Source organism: Dipodomys merriami, unplaced genomic scaffold (genome assembly GCF_024711535.1).
Source record: "Dipodomys merriami isolate MVZ:Mamm:240054 unplaced genomic scaffold, mDipMer1.0.p SCAF_30, whole genome shotgun sequence".
Classification (NCBI taxonomy): domain Eukaryota; kingdom Metazoa; phylum Chordata; class Mammalia; order Rodentia; family Heteromyidae; genus Dipodomys; species Dipodomys merriami.
The window spans coordinates 596,660-620,653 of NW_027204493.1; the positions used below are offsets into that span (position 1 = coordinate 596,660).

General features: G+C 39.3%; 1 protein-coding gene across 3 annotated transcripts in view; it reads left to right on the forward strand.

The window, feature by feature from the left end:
* Cdh6 (cadherin 6) overlaps positions 1-16,587 on the forward strand; it is a 131,923-nt gene extending 115,336 nt beyond the window's left edge. For 2 of the 3 annotated variants that reach the window (XM_070040963.1, XM_070040964.1), the window contains exons 8-12: positions 5,255-5,391; positions 8,569-8,690; positions 9,760-9,877; positions 10,001-10,252; positions 15,840-16,587. In XM_070040963.1, the coding sequence (XP_069897064.1) occupies positions 5,255-5,391; positions 8,569-8,690; positions 9,760-9,877; positions 10,001-10,252; positions 15,840-16,330 (1,120 nt within the window). In that variant the 3' untranslated portion in view covers positions 16,331-16,587. Of the gene's footprint in view, positions 1-5,254; positions 5,392-8,568; positions 8,691-9,759; positions 9,878-10,000; positions 10,363-15,839 lie in introns of all 3 variants that reach the window. The other variant, XM_070040965.1, reaches the window with a different exon arrangement.
* The last annotated feature ends 7,407 nt before the right edge of the window (positions 16,588-23,994 follow it).

Below are 23,994 nucleotides of genomic sequence, written 5' to 3' on the forward strand. Positions count from 1 at the left end.
GTGAGTCTTGATTCCTAAGAGATTACAGATAGAAAGAAACAGCATAAATATGTAACATATCAAGTGAAAATAACTGCTACACCGAGAATGAAATACAAACTAAAGCAGAGGATGGAAACAAAGACCAAGTGAGGAACTATTGTAGACACTATGATCAGGCCTGGCCTTCTTAACAGGAGTTATTCAAGTAAATGTCTAAACAGAAAGGAGTGCACTATGCAAATACCTGGGGGAGGAGCCTCCAGAAGGGGAGAAGCCACAGAAGGTATGGTATTAGAGCTGGTTTGGCATGTTGATAGAGTAGCAAGGAGACATGTACAGCTAGAAGAGACAGGATGACCAGGGAAAGTCCAGCAGGAAGGTTGGCAGGTGAGGTGAACATGGGCAGGCCCTGCAGGGCTTTGTGATAAAGATATAAAAAAATCTGGATTTTATTTTCATGGAGGAGAAAACCATGGGGAAGCTTTGAGTAGAAGAAAAGTTACCAAATCCAAAACTTCATTTCAAAAGCATCGCTCTTAGCCACGCCAAAATCAAAGGATATAATTGCAGATAAAAGGCAGAGAATGGGAGGCAATTGTTTTCTAACTGTGGTCCCTTTGTGCAAATCAAACATGATCGTATCATAGGTAAAACACACAGAAATGCCTGACTTACTTTTGAGGAGGCAAGCAGAACTTTCTCAAGGAATATCTAAATGTCACCTTGAACTGCACAATGCCAACTCAAATAGCCACATTAAGTTCCATGGATTGTGTGTTTCCACATCTACATTTATTGTTATTAATGAAGGAAAATAAATGATGGCTTTCACCGACGCAGCACAAATCATTTAAGTACAAAACATTCTCTCACTTGGAGTTGTTCTAACCGCATGTAGAAAAAAGTCTTAGCCAGTCAGTGTCAAGTCCAATTTAAAAGCATTAATGCTAGAAGTTTACAAATAATGAGCTTCAGTTAACTCCCTAATAGGTCAACACGTTTTTAAGAGAATATGTCTCGTGAAAATGCAGGGCTATACACTTCGATGTCTACGTTGCTTTTTACACTAAATACTATTTTACCCACCGTGTCTTATGTTTTATAAGTAGTTAACTGGTCACACTAGGATGGTTGTTAGTTAATTTTAAGGTTTCTTCATTGTCAGTCTTCCATTGGTACATATGGATTTGATATATAGACATAGATTTAAGACTAGAAATATGCATCAAAATATTGGAATATAAGTGATTCTTTTATGAAATAAACATAAATCATTCTCTCTCTCCCTCTCTCTCTATATGCATACATATATAGTCATATATATGTCTAGCCTTGGCTAGACATAAATATTGAATAACAAGGTGTTAAACAATATGTTAGGTGAATAATTAATTAAGAGAATTCTTCCCCAAGCATTGATTTATCATGCAGTCACAATCTCTTTAATCACATAAATAATTTCCTTCCAGTAACTTTATCATAAACACCTTTTTGTGGGGGGGAGGGGGGAGGCTGGGAAGGGAGGTGAAGGGTAAACAAAGGAGTAGGCTGCAATGCTTGGTAAGAAATGTATGCATTATCCTGCCCATGTAATTGTAGCCCCTCTGTACAGTATGTTCTCAAATAAAATAAAATAAAATTTTAAAAAAAAAACACCTTTTTGTATCCATGAAGCAGTCCTCTGTCACTATAAAAACCTACTAGGAAAAATAATTACATGCAAGTACATCTTCCCAACTCACAAATATTTCTGACCTGAGGACACATGAGAAGACATTATTTAATCACAGAATACAATTTGGTCCTCATGGGGGAAAAAAAGAACTTTCCAGAAAAATGATCTGCTGTTATCACAGTGGGATTGATTACCCTGTTTCCTATTAGTGAGGAATGCAATTAATGCTATTCAAGATAAATACTCTTGATGTAAATTGAAATTACTTTAGCAAAAACAACAACAAAAAGAAAATGAGACTTTGTGTAAGCATCACTCCTAAACAGTATGGGCATTTTAGATTTTCTATTAATTTTTAATCTCCCAATTAAGAAAAGGCAATATAAATTTTGGTATTTCTTAAATAGTTAATCTTCCCTCTTTAAAATTTAAAGCAGCCTTCAACTAAAACTTCCTCATTGCTTACCCTTTATTTCAAGGCTTAATGGGAAATCATGATCACTTAAACCTATACCAGGTGGCAGAGAAAGGACCGACAGAAAAGATTACTGCTATATAAACTGTAACAGCTTTTAGAGGCACCGCACAGCACTTCTTCAGCTTAGCATTTCTCAAGAGTAGAAAAGAACATATATAAATAATTAAGTCTATGATTACTGAGATTTCCTTTTTTAGTAATCAACTATGTGTTATAAAAACTTATCGGGGGGCCAGGCACCAGTGGTCATGCCTGTCATCCTAGCTACTCAGGAGGCTGAGATCTGGGGATCACAGTTCAAAGCCAGACCAGACAGGAAAGACCATGAGACGCTTATCTCCAATAAACCACCAGAAAACCATAAGTGGTATTGTTGCTCAAGTGGAAGAGCGCTAGCCTAAAACTGAAGAGCTGAGGGACAGTGCCCAGGCCCAGAGGTCAAGCCCCACAACCAATAAAAATCAAAATGTATCACAGGAGGGAAGGGATAGTGGGAGAAAAACAATGGAGTGGGTAACAATATTCAACAAGAAATACACCTTACTTATATAACTGTAACCCCTCTATACAGCATCTTTACAATAAAATAAAATTTTAAAAATTATCATTTCAAATTTTCAAATGATGAAAAGTCATCAAGTAACTAAATTCTCTTTTAAAGAATCTGGGCACAACAAAAATGGAAAAATTACCCTCATATAATAATAATTATTCATTTAAATACACTAAAACTCAAAGTCAAAAATTAAACATATATGTATGCGTGTTAACTTCATTAATTCTCTTTGAAATGAAGTCTAAATAGCCTGCAGAAATTGAATATTTATTTCATTTAGTCATCTGCCACTTGGGGAAATTAAGATAAAATATATTGTAACTCACTACCCCCATTTTAAACAAAAATAACTCCTGAAACAGAATCTTGAACATGCTATGCTATTATAAATTAGTAACAATCTTTCCTATTCATTTCACATATGTCTGACTAGATGAATCATGTACTTAAATTGCATTTCTATTCAGCAAAGTTTTAAGATAATATATGCTTGAGAATCCCAGTAAGATGGGCAATTGTTTTTCTTGAAGGGCCTTAATATGCTTTCTTCAGGATTTCCTCTTTAGTGCTTCCTTATTCATAAACATACATGCAAACTTTTCATGCTATCTGACTATTCTAAAAGCTAGTAGCAATAAACATATTAATAAACAAATAAAACTAGTAACCAATGTATAAATAACATTTCTCAAAATTTACTAGTCTTTCATCAGTTTCAGAGTTAAATATTCTGCCCCATGATATGGAAGATAAGACTCAAACTGATTTGAATTCCTATCAGCTTTCCTTAAGTATATGTCTAGTTCTTACTGCGTTCCAGGACTGTGTTAGTTCTCTGTGGCATTTCTTCCCCTTCTGGTCCTTTCAGTGATTCTATCCTTTGTGTTTGTCTACCTTCACTTGCTGTTCTTTTCTGAACAGTTCAATAGAAATCTAGATGGTCGGTTCCAATTTGTATCCTGAGCTTCTGACTATACATCTCCTCCTAGACTTTCCACAGCCTGGGCATTTTCAAAAATGGAACTTTGAGCCAGGGCACCAGCAGCTGACATCTGTAATTGAACTTAACTTGGAAGGCTGAGATGAAAGGGTTGTGGTTCAAGACCAGCCCAGGAATATACATGAGACCCCTTTTCAATCAATACCTGGGTATAGTGATACATTTCTGTCACCTTAGCTATGTGAAAGGCTGAGATCAGGAGGACCATGGGCCCAGGCAGACCCAAGCAGAAAAGTTCACAAGAACTCCAGCTCCCCAGGAGATGCTGGGTCTGATAGTACAGCTACAGTGGGAAGCAAGAAATAAGATGATCGCAGTCAGTGCACAAGTTTTGTAGGAAGCAGTCTATCTCAAGACAACCAGGGCAAAAAAAGAGGGAGGAAGGGGTTGGAGGTATGGCTAGGTGGTAAAGCACCTCCCTAGGAGCCATGAGGCTTTGAGGTCAAACACCAGTATCACCCACCCCCCTAAAAAAAGAATGGAACTTAAGGAGGCAGTAGGTGGGTTGATTGGCCAGGGCAACTTGAGACTTCATCTTTAAAAACAAAAAATTACCTAAAGGCAAAAGGGGATGGAGAAATGGCAGAGCACCTTGAATTGAAGTCCCAGTACCAACACAAAATGGAAGTTAAGACCATCCCCCGTCCTGCTTTTCAATCCTCTTTCATCAGTAATGACAGCAACTTTGTTAAAAAAATTATTTAGAGGGGCTGGGAAGGTAGCTTAGTGGTAGAGTGCTTGCCTTGCAGGCATGAGGCCCTGGGTTCGATTCCTCAGCACCACATAAGCAGAAAAAGCCAGAAGTGGCACTGTGGCTCAAGTGGTAGAGCACTAGCCTTGAGCTGAAGAGCTGAGGGACAGTGCCTAGGCCCAGAGTTCAGGCCCACGACCGACAAAAAATAAATAAATAAGTAAATAAAGAATATTTAGATTTCATGGGGCTGGGAAGATGGCTCAGTGGTAGAGCAATTGCCTTGCATGCCAGAGGCCCTGGGTTCGATTCCTCAGCACCACATAAGCAAAAAGAAAAAAGCCGGAAGTGGCGCTGTGGCTCAAGTGGTAGAGCGCTAGCCTTGAGCTGAAGAGCTGAGGGACAGCGCCCAGGCCCAGAGTTCAGGCCCCACGACCGGACCCAAAAAAAAAAAAAAAAAAAAAAAACAAGAATATTTAGATTTCAATCCCCTTTGCTCAAACCCTTAGGGTACAGTTGATGTGATTTAGCATAGATCCCAGCACTCTGCCTTGGCCAGTTCATCTTTCTGCAGTCTACACTCAGGATCCCTCCCTAGCTCCGTGTTATATTTCCCTCTTCTCTTCACTAACCTTAGCCAAACTAGCCAGCTGGTGAGTCATACAATGGATAGGAGAAAAATAATCATGATAATGTGCTGGTAAATCTTACATCTCAATGGTAAGAAACTAACTTCCTTGGGATATTTTGCTTAAAGTCAGTTTACAGGCATTTAAATCCACCATAAGTAGAAAAAAATTAACATAATATAATCTGGGAATCATTTTATGATATGAACTACTATCAAACACAATTCTACTCTGCATTTTCAGGTATTCAGTAGATCGACACACAGATATGGACAGAATCTTCAACATTGATTCTGGAAATGGTTCCATTTTCACTTCAAAACTTCTTGATCGAGAAACACTGCTGTGGCACAACATTACAGTGATAGCTACAGAGATCAGTAAGTCCAACCCAGCACTGCTGTGGTCCTCAGCTGATGGAGGGAGTCTTCTAGTAGGGCTTAATGAGCATGGCTGAAATTCTTCACCATTTATTGATGATCCTACTGGATGTGTATAGAGGGAAAGAACCTTGAAATGACTCGAAATGTATGTTGGTTCACTCATAAAGGGAAAGGAAACTCTGGAAAGTCTACAGTTTGGAAACAATAAAATGGGAATGCATCTCTCCCCTGAATTTGAGTTTGGTACTACTTAAATTTGAGTCCAAAAGCTTATAAAACTGAAAAGTATGAAATTCTGTACAAGTAAATATGTATCTATAAATATATAAATGTGTACATTTAGGCATACCTACTTATATAGAAATATTTTATATATACATATGTATTTATACAGAGATATATCAGAAACAGCTAAAAAGTGGACTCTAAGTTAGACATGGTTGAGGTCAGGAGACAAATGGATTCAAGTACCTTTAGTTATTCTCTAGCTTTCTGTGTAATTTGTGTTTCAAAATCTTTACAGAATTAAGTGACACCACTAATCACTTTTTCATAGTATATCAAAGTGAGCAATAGAAACCACCAAGTAATCAATAAAACATTTACAATGGGTTTTACGGTAGTCCCCATGGAATTTAAGGCAAAAATAGGTAGCGCCAAAAGAATGCTTTAAATAAAATGATTTTATGCACTGAAAACTAATGTGAATTGTAAATCTAATGTGTACAGTGGAGTTCAGGGAAGAAAAATGATATTGAAAATAGTGTTTTAGTGTTTAAAAATAGGCTTCTAAATTATAGTTCTTTTAGTTTTTGTTTTTAATTTTTAAAGTTCTAAACATGTTTTAATCTCAGTTGGGTATCTAGTGTGAAATATTCCATATGAAGTGGTTTATTACAGTTGTATTTTGTCAACATAACTCATGAGGTTTGAAATAGCTGAAGGATATCGGGTGGAATAATAAATAACTAAAACTGATGTTGTGCCTGTAACAGTGAGCTCTTTAAACCTGAAAATTACAAAATTATTTTCCACTGAAAAGAACCATTTTTCAAAACATCGTGATTTTACTCTTTACTACAGTAGTCATTTCCTAAGCATTTTAAGATTTATGCCTAAAAATTTGTTTTTAAGATTTCACGTTTCTATAACACAGTAGGAATTATTGGCAATTAAGACCTGTGAAAATTCATATTCAGCCACTCTAACTCTGGAAAGATTGTGTGAGCAAGGAATCTTAAGAATTACATTGTCAAAACTTGTTCACTACCTTTGATATGTCAGAAACTAAAAGCTTATAGAAAACCAACTCCATTGCACCTGCTGTTTCCTCCAGATGGCAAACCAGAAAGAGTCACATGACTTAATCTTTAGTTGTGTCTCTAAGCAAGCAGTGTCCCAGAGAAGCCATTGCTGGTCAATGCATTCAGAATAGCATCTCTAGCTATCTCCGTCCCTTTTCGTTAATTCCTCCATAGCAGTTACCATCTGGTGCACTGTACATTTATGTACACATAGTCGACCGTTACTATCCATCCATATATGTCCGAGGAGATCACCAATAAATAAAACTCCTAATGCTCAATATGAGTTCAGTGCTCAGAGTTCAGTGCTGTATGTTGATGCTTGATTCATTTTGCCCCCACAAAAATACACCCAGCTTCCACTGAGAACAGAAGAACGTGTAGCCTTTCAACAAACCTAAAATTTTCACTTTATCACTTAAATTAAACCCATTAATTTCTACCTGGTTTTGAGGGCACCCTTAGTTTTCTAGAAAGCAGAATGTTTCAAATAAAATGACCATCAGGGAGGCATTCAGCAGAACACACAACCATTTGGACTTAACCGAGAGTCACACAGGCCCAAGTCAGCTTCTCCACACTGCTGAGCCATGGTATGTAGAAGGGTTAAATGGTTTATTTTTTTAATTTCTTCTTTTTGTTAAATTTACTAGTTTTCCCATACTTGATCAAAATTCATATTATAAATTCACACAAATCGTTTAAATAGGGATACAGGTGGACCCATTGCAACAATGAGATGTACAAGTCATTATGTCAAAAAATGAACTTTACAACTTTGGGAGGGGTGGGGGGGAGAGCCGGGTAGGGGGAGGGGGAGAGTATGGGAAGGGATGGGAAGGGGAAACAAAGAGGAGGCAACAATGCTTGATAAGAAATGTACTCGTTATCTTGCCCATGTAACTGTAACCCCTCTGTACGGTATTCTCACAATAAAAAAAAAAAATTCACAAGTAAGACAAGCTTATTGTACAATTTATCCTTTCTGATATTAGAACTCTGCAGGAAGCAATATTTATGTAAGATTTATGTCCCTTCCACGTTCCAGTACCCCCAAGTAATGTCCAGCCCATATTAAGTATTAGATGGTATGATATATGCGTAGAGGAAGAGATCCAAAACAAGAGATTCAAACTCCTAATTCTTCTGATTCTTCCACTACCCAGGAGATTACAACAGAAGACAATTTTTAAAAATCATACTTTATTTCTCAGGTCGTAAAACACTGGCTATAAAAAGAAAACAACTGGCTGTGCTCTGTCATTATCCTAAATGAACAGGCTGGGCCTTGTAGTCACAAGCCTAAATTTGAACCCAGACAACTCCGTACTATGTCTGTGAACACAGATAAATTACTAAACTTCCTTGTGCCTCAATTTCCTCATCCATAATGTGGGAGCAATAGCTGTAACTTCCTCAGATATTTGTAAGAATAAATAAACTAATATAACAAAGTACTTAGTATGATTCCCAGCTCTTTTTTGGCTCTCAAAAACACTAATATTGAAAACAATCATTTGGTCTCCTGGTAGCTCATTCATTTCTCTTGGGGTTTTTTTGGTCTCTTGAGTTTCTCCTTTTGACTGTGTCCTTCACTTCCCTTAAAATCTATTCTAAAGTGCCCTTTTTATTTTGTATGACCTTCGGGTGTATTCTGCAGGTATGTCATATCCACATAATCAGGTATTTCTTTCAAATGTATCCAAATCCAAAAGTACCTAACTATCCAGTTCTTTCTTGTGACCAAATTGGTATTCAATGTCCTTGGGGAATCTTGGATAAGAAGAATGAAAGAATGAGTGAATGGTGTCTAAATCGGATTGGTCTTAAACATGAAATGTCTTCTTTTTTTCTTTTTGGTATGTGACAGATAATCCAAAACAAAGCAGCCGAGTACCTCTATATATTAAAGTTCTAGATGTCAATGACAATGCCCCAGAATTTGCTGAGTTCTATGAAACCTTTGTCTGTGAAAAAGCAAAGGCAGATCAGGTGAGTCTCACAAGTGTATTCAGATGGAAAGTCAGATTAATTCAGACCTGGTAATTCAGATGATACTCAAAGCTGAGGGCTAGTTGTAAATTATCTATGAAGCAAATGCCGAGGAGATTAATACCTGAAATAAAACCTAGGACAAATATTTAACTTGCATAACAGAGCAAACAGTTTTTAAGAACTGCAAGTTATCAGTCTCCAAGACTGATGCTGATTCCATATCAGTCTTAAGCTTTTATTAAAATAGGTTAGTCACTGTCTTACTGGAAAAAAATCTTTATTGGTGAACAGATAGTTTGATTACCATATGTACTTGAAAATAATAACTAGAACATATTTTACAATTGTCTGTAATGCAAAGCTCTTTTGATTTACATTGCCCATCTGTACCAGTCATACAAATTCATGGAGGTTTTTACTGTTTTCCCCATTTGTCACCACCTGAAATAGGTCTCTGCCGCCAACAATATAAAAATTATGCTACACTTTGTCAAAATAGAACTATGTTATTAAAGTACATGGGAAAGTAGAAAGGTAAAGTTACTTGTTTTATGCACTAATTTTCTTTGTACCATTTTGTAAACTGGTGGCACAGGTACACACACGGTTATATTTTTACATGCATCTGTTATGGTTTGGAGTGTTTCCGTTTTGCTAGGTCGCAGTGCTGCCCAAGACAGTTGTGGCATTTTACAGCCCTGCATTACTCTAGGTCGGTGTTGTTTAGTCCAGGTGATTTTTGTCCCTGAGACTATTTTACAATGTCTATTTTTGATTGTCACAATTTCAGGGACTGCTCTTGCATCTAGAGGGAACAGGCTAGGGTTGCTACCCAGCACCTTATTCTACACAGGGCAGCCCCCAAACAAAGAATGAGCCCTTACTCCATGACTCTCTAACCCACTGGCTCTTCAAACAGAATGTAATTATTTTAACCTAATATATTTCAAAGGCTATAATTACTTTCTTATTAAGATTAAACTCACAGGTCAAATTACTTCAAAACACTAGGAAGCACTTTTGGATTATCAAAACTTTATGACAACTTGATTTTTTTTAATTTCAGTTGATTCAGACCCTGCGTGCCGTTGATAAGGACGACCCTCACAGTGGACACCAGTTCTCCTTCTCTTTGGCCCCCGAAGCAGCCATTGGCTCCAACTTCACCATTCAAGACAACAAAGGTAAATGGTCTCAGGTTGCCTGTTGCGTCACTCTCTCTATCGGGAGCCAAATGTCTATCTGTCTCTGGGTCTGGACATCTCTATTCCTGTCTGCCCATTTACCACTTTGCTTTCCGGTTCCAGACAACACCGCGGGAATCTTAACTCGGAGGAATGGCTATAATAGACATGAGATGAGCACCTACCTCCTGCCTGTGGTCATTTCAGATAACGACTACCCAGTGCAAAGCAGCACGGGGACAGTGACTGTCCGGGTGTGTGCATGTGACCGCCTTGGCAACATGCAGTCCTGCCACGCCGAGGCCCTCATCCATCCCACGGGCCTGAGCACAGGGGCTCTGGTGGCCATCCTTCTGTGCATCGTGATCCTACTAGGTAAACTGCTTCTCCCCGCATCCTATCTCCCCTTGCTGAGGGGCACACCCTGTTTCTGTGACACTCTAGATTTTTCCGCCTCCCCCATTAAGGCATACAGCATGATCTAGGTGAGTAGAGTTATATGCTGGGAATCTGTGTTACTCAAACATGAACTCTTCTTTTTTTTTAACTTGGAAATGGCTTTGGAGTGTGAACAGGTGTGAAATGTACCCATGTCTATGCTTACCCCCGCAGATCATCCCACCAAAAGAGTATCTTGTCCATCACAGGGGAAATGAATCTCAGAGGGATTTGAGGGCGAAATAAATATGCCCTTTTCATTTCTTTTTTTTTTGTTTAATATTTAACTTGGCAAATATTGTTAAATTTTAAAGAGTGAAAGTCATCTGGTATGGAGTATATGATGAAGGTCCTTTCTACAAAGGTAAAGTTTAAGATCAATGGGAAAGTGGAAAGAGAACTATGATGACTTTTTCTCTCTCATATGGGAAAAATAAACGCATGAAATCTTCTGTAACCCATCGAACTTGTTTGGACCTAGCCACTTACATGAGTCCCTGCTTAGCATTGCTCTCCTAATTGACACCGAGTGTCAATTAAAAAAGAAGTCACTTCTGTGATTAGGAAACAGAAATGTGGGACTGGCAGTAAATGAATGGAATAAAAATGAAAGCCAAAATCTGTTATGGTTTGGATATGAAGTGTCTCCTATAAGTCTCATGTGTGTAAAGCTTGGTCCCTGCATAGGGAAACAGGAGAAGGATGCTAGGATCATAAGGACATTAACTTTAGGTCAAGCTCAGTTGGAGGAAGTGAGAGGTGCCTCTGGAGGATGCATCTCATCTCTGGACCCTTCCTCTTAGTCTGCCACCCGCCCATCATGAAGTGAGCTGTTTTGTTCTACAACATACCCCTGCCTCCATGATGTCCCACCTCACCACTGTCGTAAAAGCAGTATGATACCATGAGCCAAAAGATCTCTCTCCCTCTTTAAGTTGTTTATCTCAAGTATTTTCCCATAGCAATGGAAACTGACAGCTATACAAGGTCTAATAATGATTCAAGTGGAATGCTTACTTCTGACCAACTGATTAAACCAGAAAATTGAACTCTCAAATAGTTCAACAGGCCCTGGACTCTTTGTGAACTAAGGAATTCAATTAGTTAATATAATCCTTCTGAAAACAAAAGCGAGATTTATAAAACTTGCCTATGCAATGAAAAATAAATAAAGTAAGAAGTTAAGAGTTAACCTACATTACACAGAACAGATCAAAACAAAACTCTAAAAGACAGAGTAACTTGGAGAAGGGTAGAAGAGGATCTACATTTCTCCAAGAAAAGATCACTGAGGGATTCCTGCCCAAGAGCTTCCCATGCCAAGCCAACTGCTAATTATAACAGAAGCCTGCAAACACAACTTCAGTACTGCGATTCTCTTTGTCAACTGAGATTTGGACAAAGTATTTTAAGATAGGGGGATGAATAAAAACTGACAGTGTACAAAGGCAAATGAGTGTTTTAATGGTGTGTGTCTATAAAAATTGCGTTTGGAAAAGGGACATGAATATTCTTTTTGCTCAAAGGGGTATTTTCAGAAGTCTGGACTGGCAGGACCCAACTCAAGTAGTGAGGCACAGACTCCTCTTGTGGTCTGTGGAGTCCAGCCAGCTCTTATCTGTGAGAGTTGATTCTTCCTCCCTTTCCTCATACATACATACATTTTCTCTGCTCCACTTTCTTCCTCTGAGCTCATCTTCCCCTTTTCGTTTCCTTTCCCCAATGAATTCACTCTCTCTCTATTATTCCTAATTGGACATCAGGGCCCCCATATCTGGTCTAGTCTCTTAGCAGTTCTGTACATAGTAAAAAAGAAAGAAAAGAAAATTAACTAGGTTCTCACCATCAACTGGCGCTGTGACAAGTCCTTTACCAATGCTCTCCTCACTCCTTAGTCACCTTGAGTATATTTATCTGAATCTTGAATATGAATCCTGGGACTCCAGGGTGAAGTCACATGTCCATGTCCAAGTCACATGATCTGAGCTCTGAAACCAGTCTCTTCTCTTGAGCCTGGAGTGCTCTCTCTCTCCTCTCTCTCTCTCTCCTCTCTCTCTCTCTCTCTCTCTCTCTCTCTCTCTCTCTCTCTCTCTCTCTCTCTCTCTCTCTCTCTCTCTCTCTCTCTCTCTCTCTCTCTCTCTCCTCTCTCTGTGATCTTACAGAATACACACCAGTTTCCTGACTGAAAGACAACCCAGTCTTAAAGTGGAACAATTGAACAAGTGAAAGCAAACATGAAAAAGAGAAACATCAAAGAAGGAAAGAGACTTTGATTTATGAAGAAATCTAACACAAGAAAGTAGATGAGGGCTGAGGATTAAGCTATGTGGTAAAACACAAGTTTAACATCCACCAGGCCCTGCATTCAATTCCCAGGAGAATTGAAGAGAGAGAAAGAGAGAGAGAGGAGAGAGAGAGAGAGAGAGAGAGAGAGAGAGAGAGAGAGAGAGAGAGAGAGAGAGAGAGAGAGAGAGTGTAGATCATATGCATCTAGGATTTTACAAAAATAAACAATAGATCTGAGTGCTGGTGGCCCATACCTGTAATCCTAGTTACTCAGGAGACTGAGATCTGAGCATCATAGTTTGAAGCCAGCCCAAACAGGAAAGCCCATGAGATTCCTATCTCCAGTTAACCACCAGAAAAATCAGAAGTGGCACTGTGGCTCAACGTGGTAAAGAGCTAGTCTTGAGCCAAAAAGCTCAGGGACAGCACTCAGGCCCTGAGTTCAAGCCCCATGACTGACAAAAAAATAATAACAATAAAACATCCAAACAACAGCTATGTCTTAATGGCACATTAGAGTGGGAAAAACTCTTATTAATTTATTTCTCTTGACAATGCTGGGTATTGTGTTAGTGTTCCTTTACAGATAAGGAAACAGACTTTAAAAGGTCAACCATTTAAATTAACCTAGATAGGATCAAATTCAAGCACAAATTCCCCCAAGTCTCCTCAACCAAAAAATTTTTAAAATCTTAGTTCTTGTCCTCCCCCAAGAGTAGAGAAAAACAGTCCTAGCTCCTGATAAGGACACCTCATAGGAGGATTACATCTTCAGATTGTTTTTAACCCTACAAGTCTAGAATTCACATTGCATTTGTTAAACACAACTTTCAGAAAGATCTCTCTTCTAGACACCTAAAACTCAAGATTTGTTTTGGGCTATTAAGAAAAGGCATCGATAGTTTTAGCTATGGAATGAAGCTATGAATACCTTTTCATTTTCGAATGTGCCCCCTCTCTTCTAAATAGTTACCCTTGGGATGTGCATAGAATATCCAAAGATTTAAGGATGTAAAACATGTAAGGAGTTTAAGCTGGAGAAGAATTAGGAAATGATAAAGACCTGATGTTTTGCTTAAGTCACTAAAAGAATTCATGCATATCAGAGCTGGATTCTTTTGAGGACAGTTGGACTGATTCTACTCTCTAATTCCAAGGGCTGAATGTACTTACAACCCTATATTTTTCAATCCATGCTTTTGGTCACACTGGAGACCAATATAAAAGATGGCTTGGTCATGGACATCTCCTCAGCACCACATGATTGTGTAACTACACAACTACATGCTTGAAAATGGTAAAATAAGATTTCTTTAGAAAGTAGACAATCGTCAAAATATGGTTCAAGCAAAGCAGTTTAGAGTATGGGCTTCAGCCAGATGTCCACAACACTCACCTCTCATCGTGGCTACATAAGGGTCTGAGATTGGGAGGATTACAGTTCCAGGCCAGCTCTAGCAGAAAAAAATGTTGAAGTTCCATCTCAACAAGAACAGCTTTGATGTGGTGTAGCTACTCAGCAGGCTGAGATCTGAGGATCCTGCTTCAAAGCCAGCCCAAGCAGAAAAGTCCTTGTGAGACTTTTCAATTAACCACCAGAAAAACAGAAGTGGCACTGTGGCTTACCACACACACACACACACACACACACACACACACACACACACACACACTCTCTCTCTCTCTCTCTCTCTCTCTCTCTCTCTCTCTCTCTCTCTCTCTCTCTCTCTCTCTCTCTCTCTCTCTCTCTCTCTCAAACATAAACCCACCAGAAGAGGGCTAGTTGCAGGCCTCAGCAATAGAGCTCCTGCCTAGCAAGTACAAGACCCTGAGTTCAAACCCTACTACCCCAAAGAATCAAAAAGAAAGGAAAACAGAGTACAGGCATTTTAGTTTGACAAATCTGGATTTGAATGACTTTATCTCATGTGGCATCTCTAAGCCTCAAAATTCTCCTAGATAAAAAATGAGCTTATAATGATTGGATCTTACAGGGCTATCATGATAATTCAGGGGGATTCAGTATGTAAAACCCTAGCACAGTACTTAGAACAGAAAGCTCTCAGTTAATTGTTATTAGTATTATAAATATCTGAAATTACAGTATGTACATTAAAGAGTATATAGACATACATTGTTGCATAGTTGGAAGCATTTAGCCACTAAAAAGCCATCACTCTGTTACTCTTATTGTAAAAAATTCAATTTCCATGGCACACAAAAACTGGGCCATGTTACAGGTGAAATTGTAGCCCTTTACAGTACTTCCTGTAATGTACTCCCCTGGACAAACCTAGGCTAGTAATGCATTTTCGGCCCTGGATGGCTGTTTTCTCTGGAGACCGTGGCTATATTTTTATGTCCCACCCATAGGTCCATTTGTAGATTGATGTGTCTCTCTACGGGTAGCCAGCTTTGTTCTACCCAACCAGCTGTGAAGTAAGATCAGGAGATATTTAAAAACAGTTCTTGCCTTGTCTCTAATTTGTGTTCGAGGGAAAGGAAAATAAAAATAAAAAGAACAAACATTCTGGGTAAGAAACATATGGAACAAGAACTTTCAAAATAATCAAAGAATCCTTACTTGAGTGTGTTTATTTCACTCAAACATAAATAAAATGGATGGTGTATTACTATCTGGCTGGCTTAAATGGGCTAATCTTGAAGTCCAGAATGCCTTTCACAATCTGGATGTCTTCAGGTATTATTGGTAATAAAATTTCTTTGAAGGTGAGAAAGTTATGCAAACCTTCACATCTCTACTTTGGGTTTTAAGCTAATTTTACACCATTCTGGAGGCGGGGGGGGGGGGGGGGTGGAGAGAACGAGATAGTGCAAAAGCTATTTTCGATGCGGAGTTGTGTTAACCCTTCTACACATCCCCAGAGGTGCCAGTCTGTCCTTACAACCACTTAGGTGCCGGCCTAATTTGCACTCTGCAATTCTTTCAGCATGGCTGAGCTTTTCCGTTATTGCCATGATTTGGCTTTTCTTTACCTTGAAAGTAGTTTGCATTGCAAAGCTCCTCCAAAAACAAAACAGAAACCCTGCCAACCTCTGCTGATGTTTTAGCCCCATCTTAAATGGTGGCCTCGGGGCTGCGCTCCGAGGCGGGATGGAGGCCGCGCGCGCGGACGCCAGCCCAGCCGCGGGTCTGCGGGCCAGGGCTGCCCTGAGCCTCCCTGGCCCGCGACTCACCCGGGCCTTCTTCCCTTGTGTTCTGCTTTTCTGCTCGCAGTGACAGTGGTGCTGTTCGCAGCCCTGAGGCGGCAGCGCAAGAAGGAGCCTCTGATCATCTCCAAGGAGGACATCCGAGACAACATCGTGAGCTACAACGACGAGGGCGGCGGCGAGGAGGACACGCAGGCCTTCGACATCGGCACCCTGCGCAACCCCGCGGCCATGGAGGACAGCAAGCTGCGGCGGGACATTGTGCCCGAGGCGCTCTTCCTGCCCCGGCGGACTCCCACCGCCCGGGACAACACCGACGTCAGGGACTTCATCAACCAAAGGCTAAAGGAGAACGACGCGGACCCCACCGCGCCGCCCTACGACTCCCTGGCCACCTACGCCTACGAGGGCGCGGGCTCGGTGGCCGACTCGCTCAGCTCGCTGGAGTCGGTCACCACCGACGGAGACCAGGACTACGACTACCTTAGTGACTGGGGCCCCCGGTTCAAAAAGCTGGCGGATATGTACGGAGGGCTGGACAGTGACAAGGACTCCTAATCTGATGCCTTTTTCTTCCTCCTTCCTCCTCCTCCTCCTCCTGCTCCTCCTCCTCCTCCCCCCTCCTCCTCCCCCCTCCTCCTCTTCCCCCCTCTTCCTCCCCCCTCCTCCTCCCCCCTCCTCCTCTTCCTCCCTCTTCCTCCCCCCTCCTCCTCTTCCTCCTCCTCCCCCCCCTCCTTTCCTCCCCCTCCTCCACTTCCTCCTCGTCCTCCTTCTCCTCCTCCCTCTCTCCTCCTCCTCCCCTCCCTCCTCCTCCTCCACTTCCTCCTCCTCCCCCTCCTCTTCCCTCCTCCTTCCCTTCCTCCGCCTACCTCTCTCCTCCTCCTTCCCCTCCCCCTCCTTCCCCTCCCCCTCCTCCCCCTGCTCCTCCTCCTCCTCTTCCTCCTTCCTTCTCTCTCCTCTCTCCTCCCTCCTCTTCCTCCCCTCCCTCCCTCCTCCTCCTCCCCCTTCTCCTCCTTCCTCCTCCTCCTCCCTCCCCCTCCTCCGCCTCCTCCTCCTCCTCTTCCTCCTCTTTTCATCACCCCCCCCCTCCCCGCAATAGGACACTGAACCGTGTGAAGTGACTTCCTTTCTATTTATCCACTACTCCGTGCTGGGTTCTCTGTTCTACCCGTTCCAAAAGCCACTGGCCGCAAGTCCGTGCGGATCCAACGGTAGAGACTTTTTTTCTAGTACACTTTTATGAGCTTCCAAGAGGCAAATCGTTTTTATTTTGTAGTGCATCCAGTTCACCTGGAGTCAGCCCAAGGGCGCGAGGCGGAGGAGCAGACGGCGGAGAGCTGCGTCTTTCCCTTTTTCCTCTCAGGAGCAGGTGTGGAACTCGCTCCTGACTCGCTCACTCGCCGGCCAGGCAGTTCTGCTAAGACTCCTTGGCCTCGGGTCCGCTGACTGTTCTAACTGTACATTTCACATGCTAATGGGTTAAGGAATCGTGCTTTAATGGTCAACTATATATCTATATCTATAGTTTTAGTTTAAAAGAAAAATAGAAAAGGAAGGAACGACAGGGAAGTGGTCCCTGGTGTATCGGCTTACAAGGAGATCATCAATACATAAGGTATGGAAGAGTGTGTATTTCTGTCACCAGGACTCTAAAATGACATTCAGCCTGTTGTGTTTTTGGTTTAAGAACTTCTTTTTTGACACTCACTATATTCAAAACATTAAACCCACCCATGTTTTTAAGATTTTCATTCCTCTGAAAGAGTATTAGTTAATTAGATGACAAAACTCAAAGAAAATAATAACAAAAAACCCTAAGGCTGTATTCTTTACCACTAACTCACAATTTATTACGTATTGGACATGCATGAGTTTGCCATGGTTCCAGAAAAAAAATAGGGGAAAGAGGAAATAACTTTTAAAAAGTCAGCCAAGGAAATAGTTAGCATATTTGACAGTCTTGGACACCAAACATATCACAGAGCACTGGAAATTCTTTTTTGACCATCAGTAGGCTAATGACAAATGAGGTAGATTGCCTCCAAGTTCTTGAAAGAATTTTATATGAGACAAGGATGAACTCCTGGTGTGTAGTAGTTGTTATTGTTCCTCTGGGCCTGAAAGTAGCCATGTGCAATTCAATAATTCATCTTCTCCAAATATTGCTTGCCCAAGTGACTTTGACTTAGTAAAGAGCAACTAAAACTCAAATCTCACTCTATCATTCAAAGCAGAGGCAATGTCAGCGTCTTTGAACCGAGTGCACTTGCTTCACATCTGGACACATCTGTACTCTTACAAAACATGATGGAGACACATGAAATTTTTGGAGTTTGGGTAAAAACTGACATATTTCATGATTGGAATATGTTTCCAGAGGAAAAGCTTGGATTCCCTTCAACAAGAAGGTTGAAATAACAATCACCTTTCAAAGGTGTTAATACTTTGTCCGTTGATTTTAATTTTGCATCCATGGCAACCCTGCCATCCTGGTCTTTGAACTAATGATAAAGTAATGGTCTCCAAAAAAATGACAGAAAAAGGAATGTAAAATCCATCCAGTCTATAATTTCTCTAATTATGCAATTAACATCATAGTCCTTTATTATCCAGAGACCCACTGAACTGAACTAATCCTTCTGGCAAGTTCAAATCATTTATTTCATGTGGCTCTTCTAATGACTTTTATCATTAGAATCTCACATTGTGCAGTCATCAGAAATTTCCAAAGTACTATATTGAAAACATCCTTGCTTGAAAACTTAAAAAATAGGCCCTGTGTATATGATATATATGTGTGTCTATATATATATGCATATATACTATATATATACACCATATACGTAAGAATATTCTGACTTAATTTGTCAGTTTTAGGGATTCCTTTCCAGTTAATGTTAACTTTCTACAGATAATCTTAGTTTCATGATCTATTTGGGGATAATGTCAGGCCAGTACATATTTTCTGTTGTTTAGTTACATTTTAAATGGGTATATTACACAGAAAAGTGGTACCTCTAAAAGTAAGAGAAATGTGGGGTTTTGTTTAGAGTAAAATTCTTTTACAACCATATTATCTCTTGTATGTCCTGAATGGTTTCCTAGTTTGTAATAGACTACCTTGTATATTAGCAACTGATTCATATGTGGGCTATTTCTGGCTTTTAGGGATTTCTTTTTTAGTTACACACACACACACACACACACACACACACACACACACACACACACACAGAACTGCAAATAAAATACTGTAAGAGTATATCATTTCAATAAGTTAGCATGTGTTATAGACACAGGTAAGTCTTGAAAAAAAGATCTTAGTAAAATTAATCAGAAATAGATATTTTTGGGATAGAATAACACCTTAATCATGGGATTTACTGTAAAAATCCTTTACATAAAATCCTCTGTCTCAAGCCAGGTGTTGGTGGCTCACACCTGTACTCTTAGGTGCTCAAGAGGTTGAGATCTGAGGATGATCACTGAAAGCCAGCCTGGGCAAGAAAGTCCGTGAGAATATTATCCCCATTTAACTGCCAAAAAACAAACAACAGAAAAGAGCCAGAAATGCAGCTATAGCTCAACTGGAAGAATGCTAGTCTTGAGCTCAGGGGCAGAAGCCCAGGCCCTGAGTTCAAGCGCCAGGACTGGCACACATACACATGCAAAAAAAAAAATATCTGTCTCATATCACACAGCACATTAAACAAGAAACATAGCCCTATGAGAAGAAAGGGATCATCAAATATTAGCCTTTTGAACTCCTGGGGTTAATGGCCATTTCTGAGGGTCAACACTAGCAATTTTCAATGTCACAGTCAACTTGGCTTCCTCCTTTTTAGCAAAAGTATACTTAGTGAAGTTCTACACTGCAGTATCTAAGAGATAATTGACAGTATTTTATTCCAGACTGAACACACATGGTACTAAGAACAAGTTGAACAAATATGGAAATAACTAAGATCTTACCACCTTGCATTCTTGATGATGAAGCACATTTATAGGAAACTGGATCATTCAAGCCTGGTGCTGATATAGTACTGTGATCCTGTACCATGTTAGACAGACATTTTTCTAGACAATTTCTTGACATTGGGCAAATAATTGCCACAGTTCCATCCTTCTGTACATTCCCCCTTCCCTTCCAGGAATGATATATCAAATCAAACACTAACTCTGTGGCTAGATTTTAAGTGCTAGGTCTTAGATCACCATGTAAAATTTCTCCAGGAAAACAGAATTTTTCATCTCAGTTTTCACATGGTTTGAGTCTTGGTTTCAGACCTTGGTGATAAGAGAGATGGGAGAAGAGTAGGAAGAAGCAAAATGTTAATATTTGCTCTTGCCACTAAGACATTAAAATTCATTAAACTAAGCAAATGGCTTTTTTATAAGGATTGCTTCAAAGACATTGAAACTTTTCTGACTTCCCTTTTTTTTTCTTTTTTGGTCTTCTCTTCAAGGGAAAACTTTTCTTTAAATCAGTAGGAAGATATCCTCTAGAATTAGGTCAAAATTGGAGGGGGAAGAAGCTTTTGCCTAAACATTTAAAACACTTTCATTCCATCCCCATTTTCTGTTTAAAAAGTCTGGAAACAAATGTCCACAAATAAGTAAATAATAAATCAAATGGTAAAGAAGCAAAGGTGGTTTCACAAAACTGTAGGAGAGGGAATCTGGGCACAGTAAATATGTAGTTCTCTCAGAACTTTCCTGGTTTTTCAGTTTGGATTCATAAAGGAAGGTTAACTATAAAAAAATAAATTAATCCATTTTCATGTAGAGCAAAGCTGGTGATTCCATTTTAACTCAGTATAAAAATATGTGGCTTAGTTTTCATTTTCAGTTCCTAAAAAGTTGTGTGAGAAGTTCTTAAAAGTTGGGTCTACATCTTAGAAGCATCCAAATTTTGTAGATCTGAAATAACTTTGTAATGCTTCTGTTACTTTACTTCTGAGCACAGAAATTTGAGGTGCCCTGAATTGGTGAACAATATCTTATATTATGCTTTGTCCTGAAATGGATATTTCCTTGGGGATAATGATATATAAGCTAGCAATTGATATATAAACTACCAGTTGGGCAGACTTAAGATTCCATACACTTGAACACCATAAACAATTACACAGTTGAAAGGAAAGAACTGAGTTGATTCCAGGTGCAAACTAAATATTTAAATGAGGTACTAACTCTTATCAGCTAATCCTTTTTCCGAAGGAACAAACCACCAATTATTTCCCTTTCCTGGGTCAGTAGTTTTTGAAGACATGTAATTACTTTAGGACAACTAAAGAGTCAAGATCTCCACCATTTTGAAAGGTATCTTCTTAGAAAGATTGTTTTAGTGTGCTTTTAATTTTTGTGTTTTATCTGAAGAAATCTTTTTGCTTTCTTGAATTGTGACACTGTGGCAGGAGAATCAAAAATCTAAGCAGTCTGCTGCATTTAAATTTACACCACAACCTAACCTTCTTTATCAGATGAGAAGAGTAGAAAGATTAACATTTGGTATGTGAATCTTGGGGAAGATGAACTATGTTCCTAATACAAAAATACAAAATTACACTATGGGCTCCTCAAAGTGTAGACTATTCTGGTTGTTGCATATTTAATCTCCCTTTGGCATCTTTATGAAATCATTTTTTGATAGGGATAATTCTAAACTGAAAACACCAGACCCCGACCATATTCACTGTAGAGAATGATACTCTCTTAGGTAGCAGATATACTTACTGACTCACACGCTTGTTAGACAGAAGTTAATAAAGAAATAGCTCATTTTTAGAGCCAGAAGTTTATGGTCTCTGCATCATTGATTTAATTTAAGCATTGCTGAGACAATCTTTAATCTAGTCCTCATTTTGTAATACCTTATTTATGATGCATTTTCATTTTTTAATCTGGGGGGAACGTTAGCCCTGGAGAGCCAGCAGATGAAAGTGTTATGAGGAGGTCAAATGGAAACAAAAGCTATTACCCACTATATTTCAAACAGGACAGAGGCACTATGCCGAAGAGCCACTGGGTGATTAGATTAATTTCAAAAGAGCTTTTACAAGTTGCTTAATTCCTTAAAAAAAAAAGCCATGGACTACAAACTCAAATTTCTCCTCGAATGGGGTTAATTTGACAAATGAGGCATGGATCTAGTGTTGTAGAAAAAGCACTCCACTATAATGAGATCCCGGTCTTTCTTGTGAGACTATGCTATTTATGTAAATATATCTGGAGGCACCTTCTATAAGCTTTTAGTTTTCTATGATCTATTAGTTTAGTCTTTATTAAAGAATCAAATGTATAGAATTACTAAGCATTCACAGGGAATGCTATGTAGCCAGTGTATAATGGGTCTGCTCAGAAGAAACACAAGAACACTTCAAACCCACTGTACTGTGTTTGTGAGTCTTCACTGCTTTGAACATAAACTACAGCAGAATAGGCCTTCTAATAAATGCTACTATGTACATCGTCAGTAATACCAGGCTAAGGCAATTTGGCATTCTCCTACTGTGATTTGTGATTTTAAACCAAGAAAATAAAAGCTTTTTGGTATTGATTGTATTTCTTAAAAAAAAAAAAAAAAACACTTCCATGTATAAATTGAAACGGATGCCACCCTTGGTGAGTTGTTTGGCTGGAGTGCTCCGTTCACATTTTTCTGGGAAATCATTCATGTCTTTGGCAACAAGAAAACCTGAAGAATGCAATTCCTGCTTAGCTTCCATCCACCTGGCAGGTGAGAGAGATTTTCATAACTTTACCATTTACATGTGAAAGTTTTCTATATTAAAAGAGTAGGATTGGAACAATTACCTTTTAGCTCAGTGTGGCTGGGCCTTGTGTTGTAGTCAAATGGCAAATATGCACTCCTTGAAATGGCTTCTTTTGTTTTGTTTTCTTAGACTTATAAATTTGAAAAGAATACAATTTAAAAAGTGATTTCTCACAAAGAGTAAATATGCCTTTTGCAAATCAATTTTTGTAACAAGTTATTTATATGATATTACTTAATAAACTGTTTTTTTTCTAAGCTGGGTTTTTTTTCAATTCTCTCAAACCATTATTTGTATTCACTGAATTTTTTAATATACATACCAATATATTTTCTTTCTGAATCTACCATCCTAAGCTCTCAGATTGCTAAATAAAGCTGACTTCTTAGACAATAATTAGCTTGTAAATAAACTTTGTCCCACAGCCAACAATACATAGCATCACTACTGCCCTACATTTACACACTTTTTACTGCTGGGATATCAGAATTCTGCTGCTATTTGTATATTTATTTCTCTATTAACAAGAAAGTTGTTTGTCCTCATGGTAATTGCTTTAGACTAAAACAATCCTTGTGTGTTCCTCCCAAACTCCATTCTTTATTACACTCCCATAAAAAAAAACTATTATTCCTGGATCTCTGATTAAAATAAAAATAGGCAACCCAAAATCAGAAGGTAATAAGAAAAAAATCCTTTCAGCATTCTGGTACTATGAATAAATAACATGGTTCCAGCACATTCAGAGCTCTAATACTTTACATACTTCTTTTTTAAGCCGCCTCTTATGTCTACAGAGACTGTTTTATAAATCTTTAACTGGGAGAATTCATAGCTTTGCAAAGGAGATTTTCATTTATTCACTCATTTGTTCCATATATCAGGAGCTCTGCTCTGTGCTGTAGAAAATTCAACAGTAAGCCAGGTTGTTGTATTTCCTCTCCTCTCTGAATGCCTGTAGCCCACAAGGGAGAGATGATCTCGTAACTATGGTCCACACTGGAAGGTGCTGTGGAAATACCTTAAGAGAGACACTGAAGAAGGTGTTCAGAAGAAGAAACAATGTTTCTGCTTGATTGGGGCTGTAAGGGAGGTGTAGGAATTAGCAAGACAGAAATTAAGGAAGACAAGTAATGAAACAGAATAATATGGGACAGAAAGAAAAGAGAGAGGTATTTAAGCAATGCAGCTGGTCTGAGGTCAATGAAGGGGACTAGAACTGGAAAAGGCAGGTAGCATGGGGGAGCCCACTTTCCTCGTGTTTTTGCTTTTGGTTTTTTCCATTGCGTTTGAAGTTACCTTGGTCAGAAACAGAAAGCCATAGGAGGGAATGGTGCTATGGCTCTGCAGTATGCAAAATGTTCTAGAGTGAATTCTCTCCCCTCCACCTCACCTCCAATTTGGCACCACGTCCAGAACTATGGCACCTCTGAGACATGGACAAAA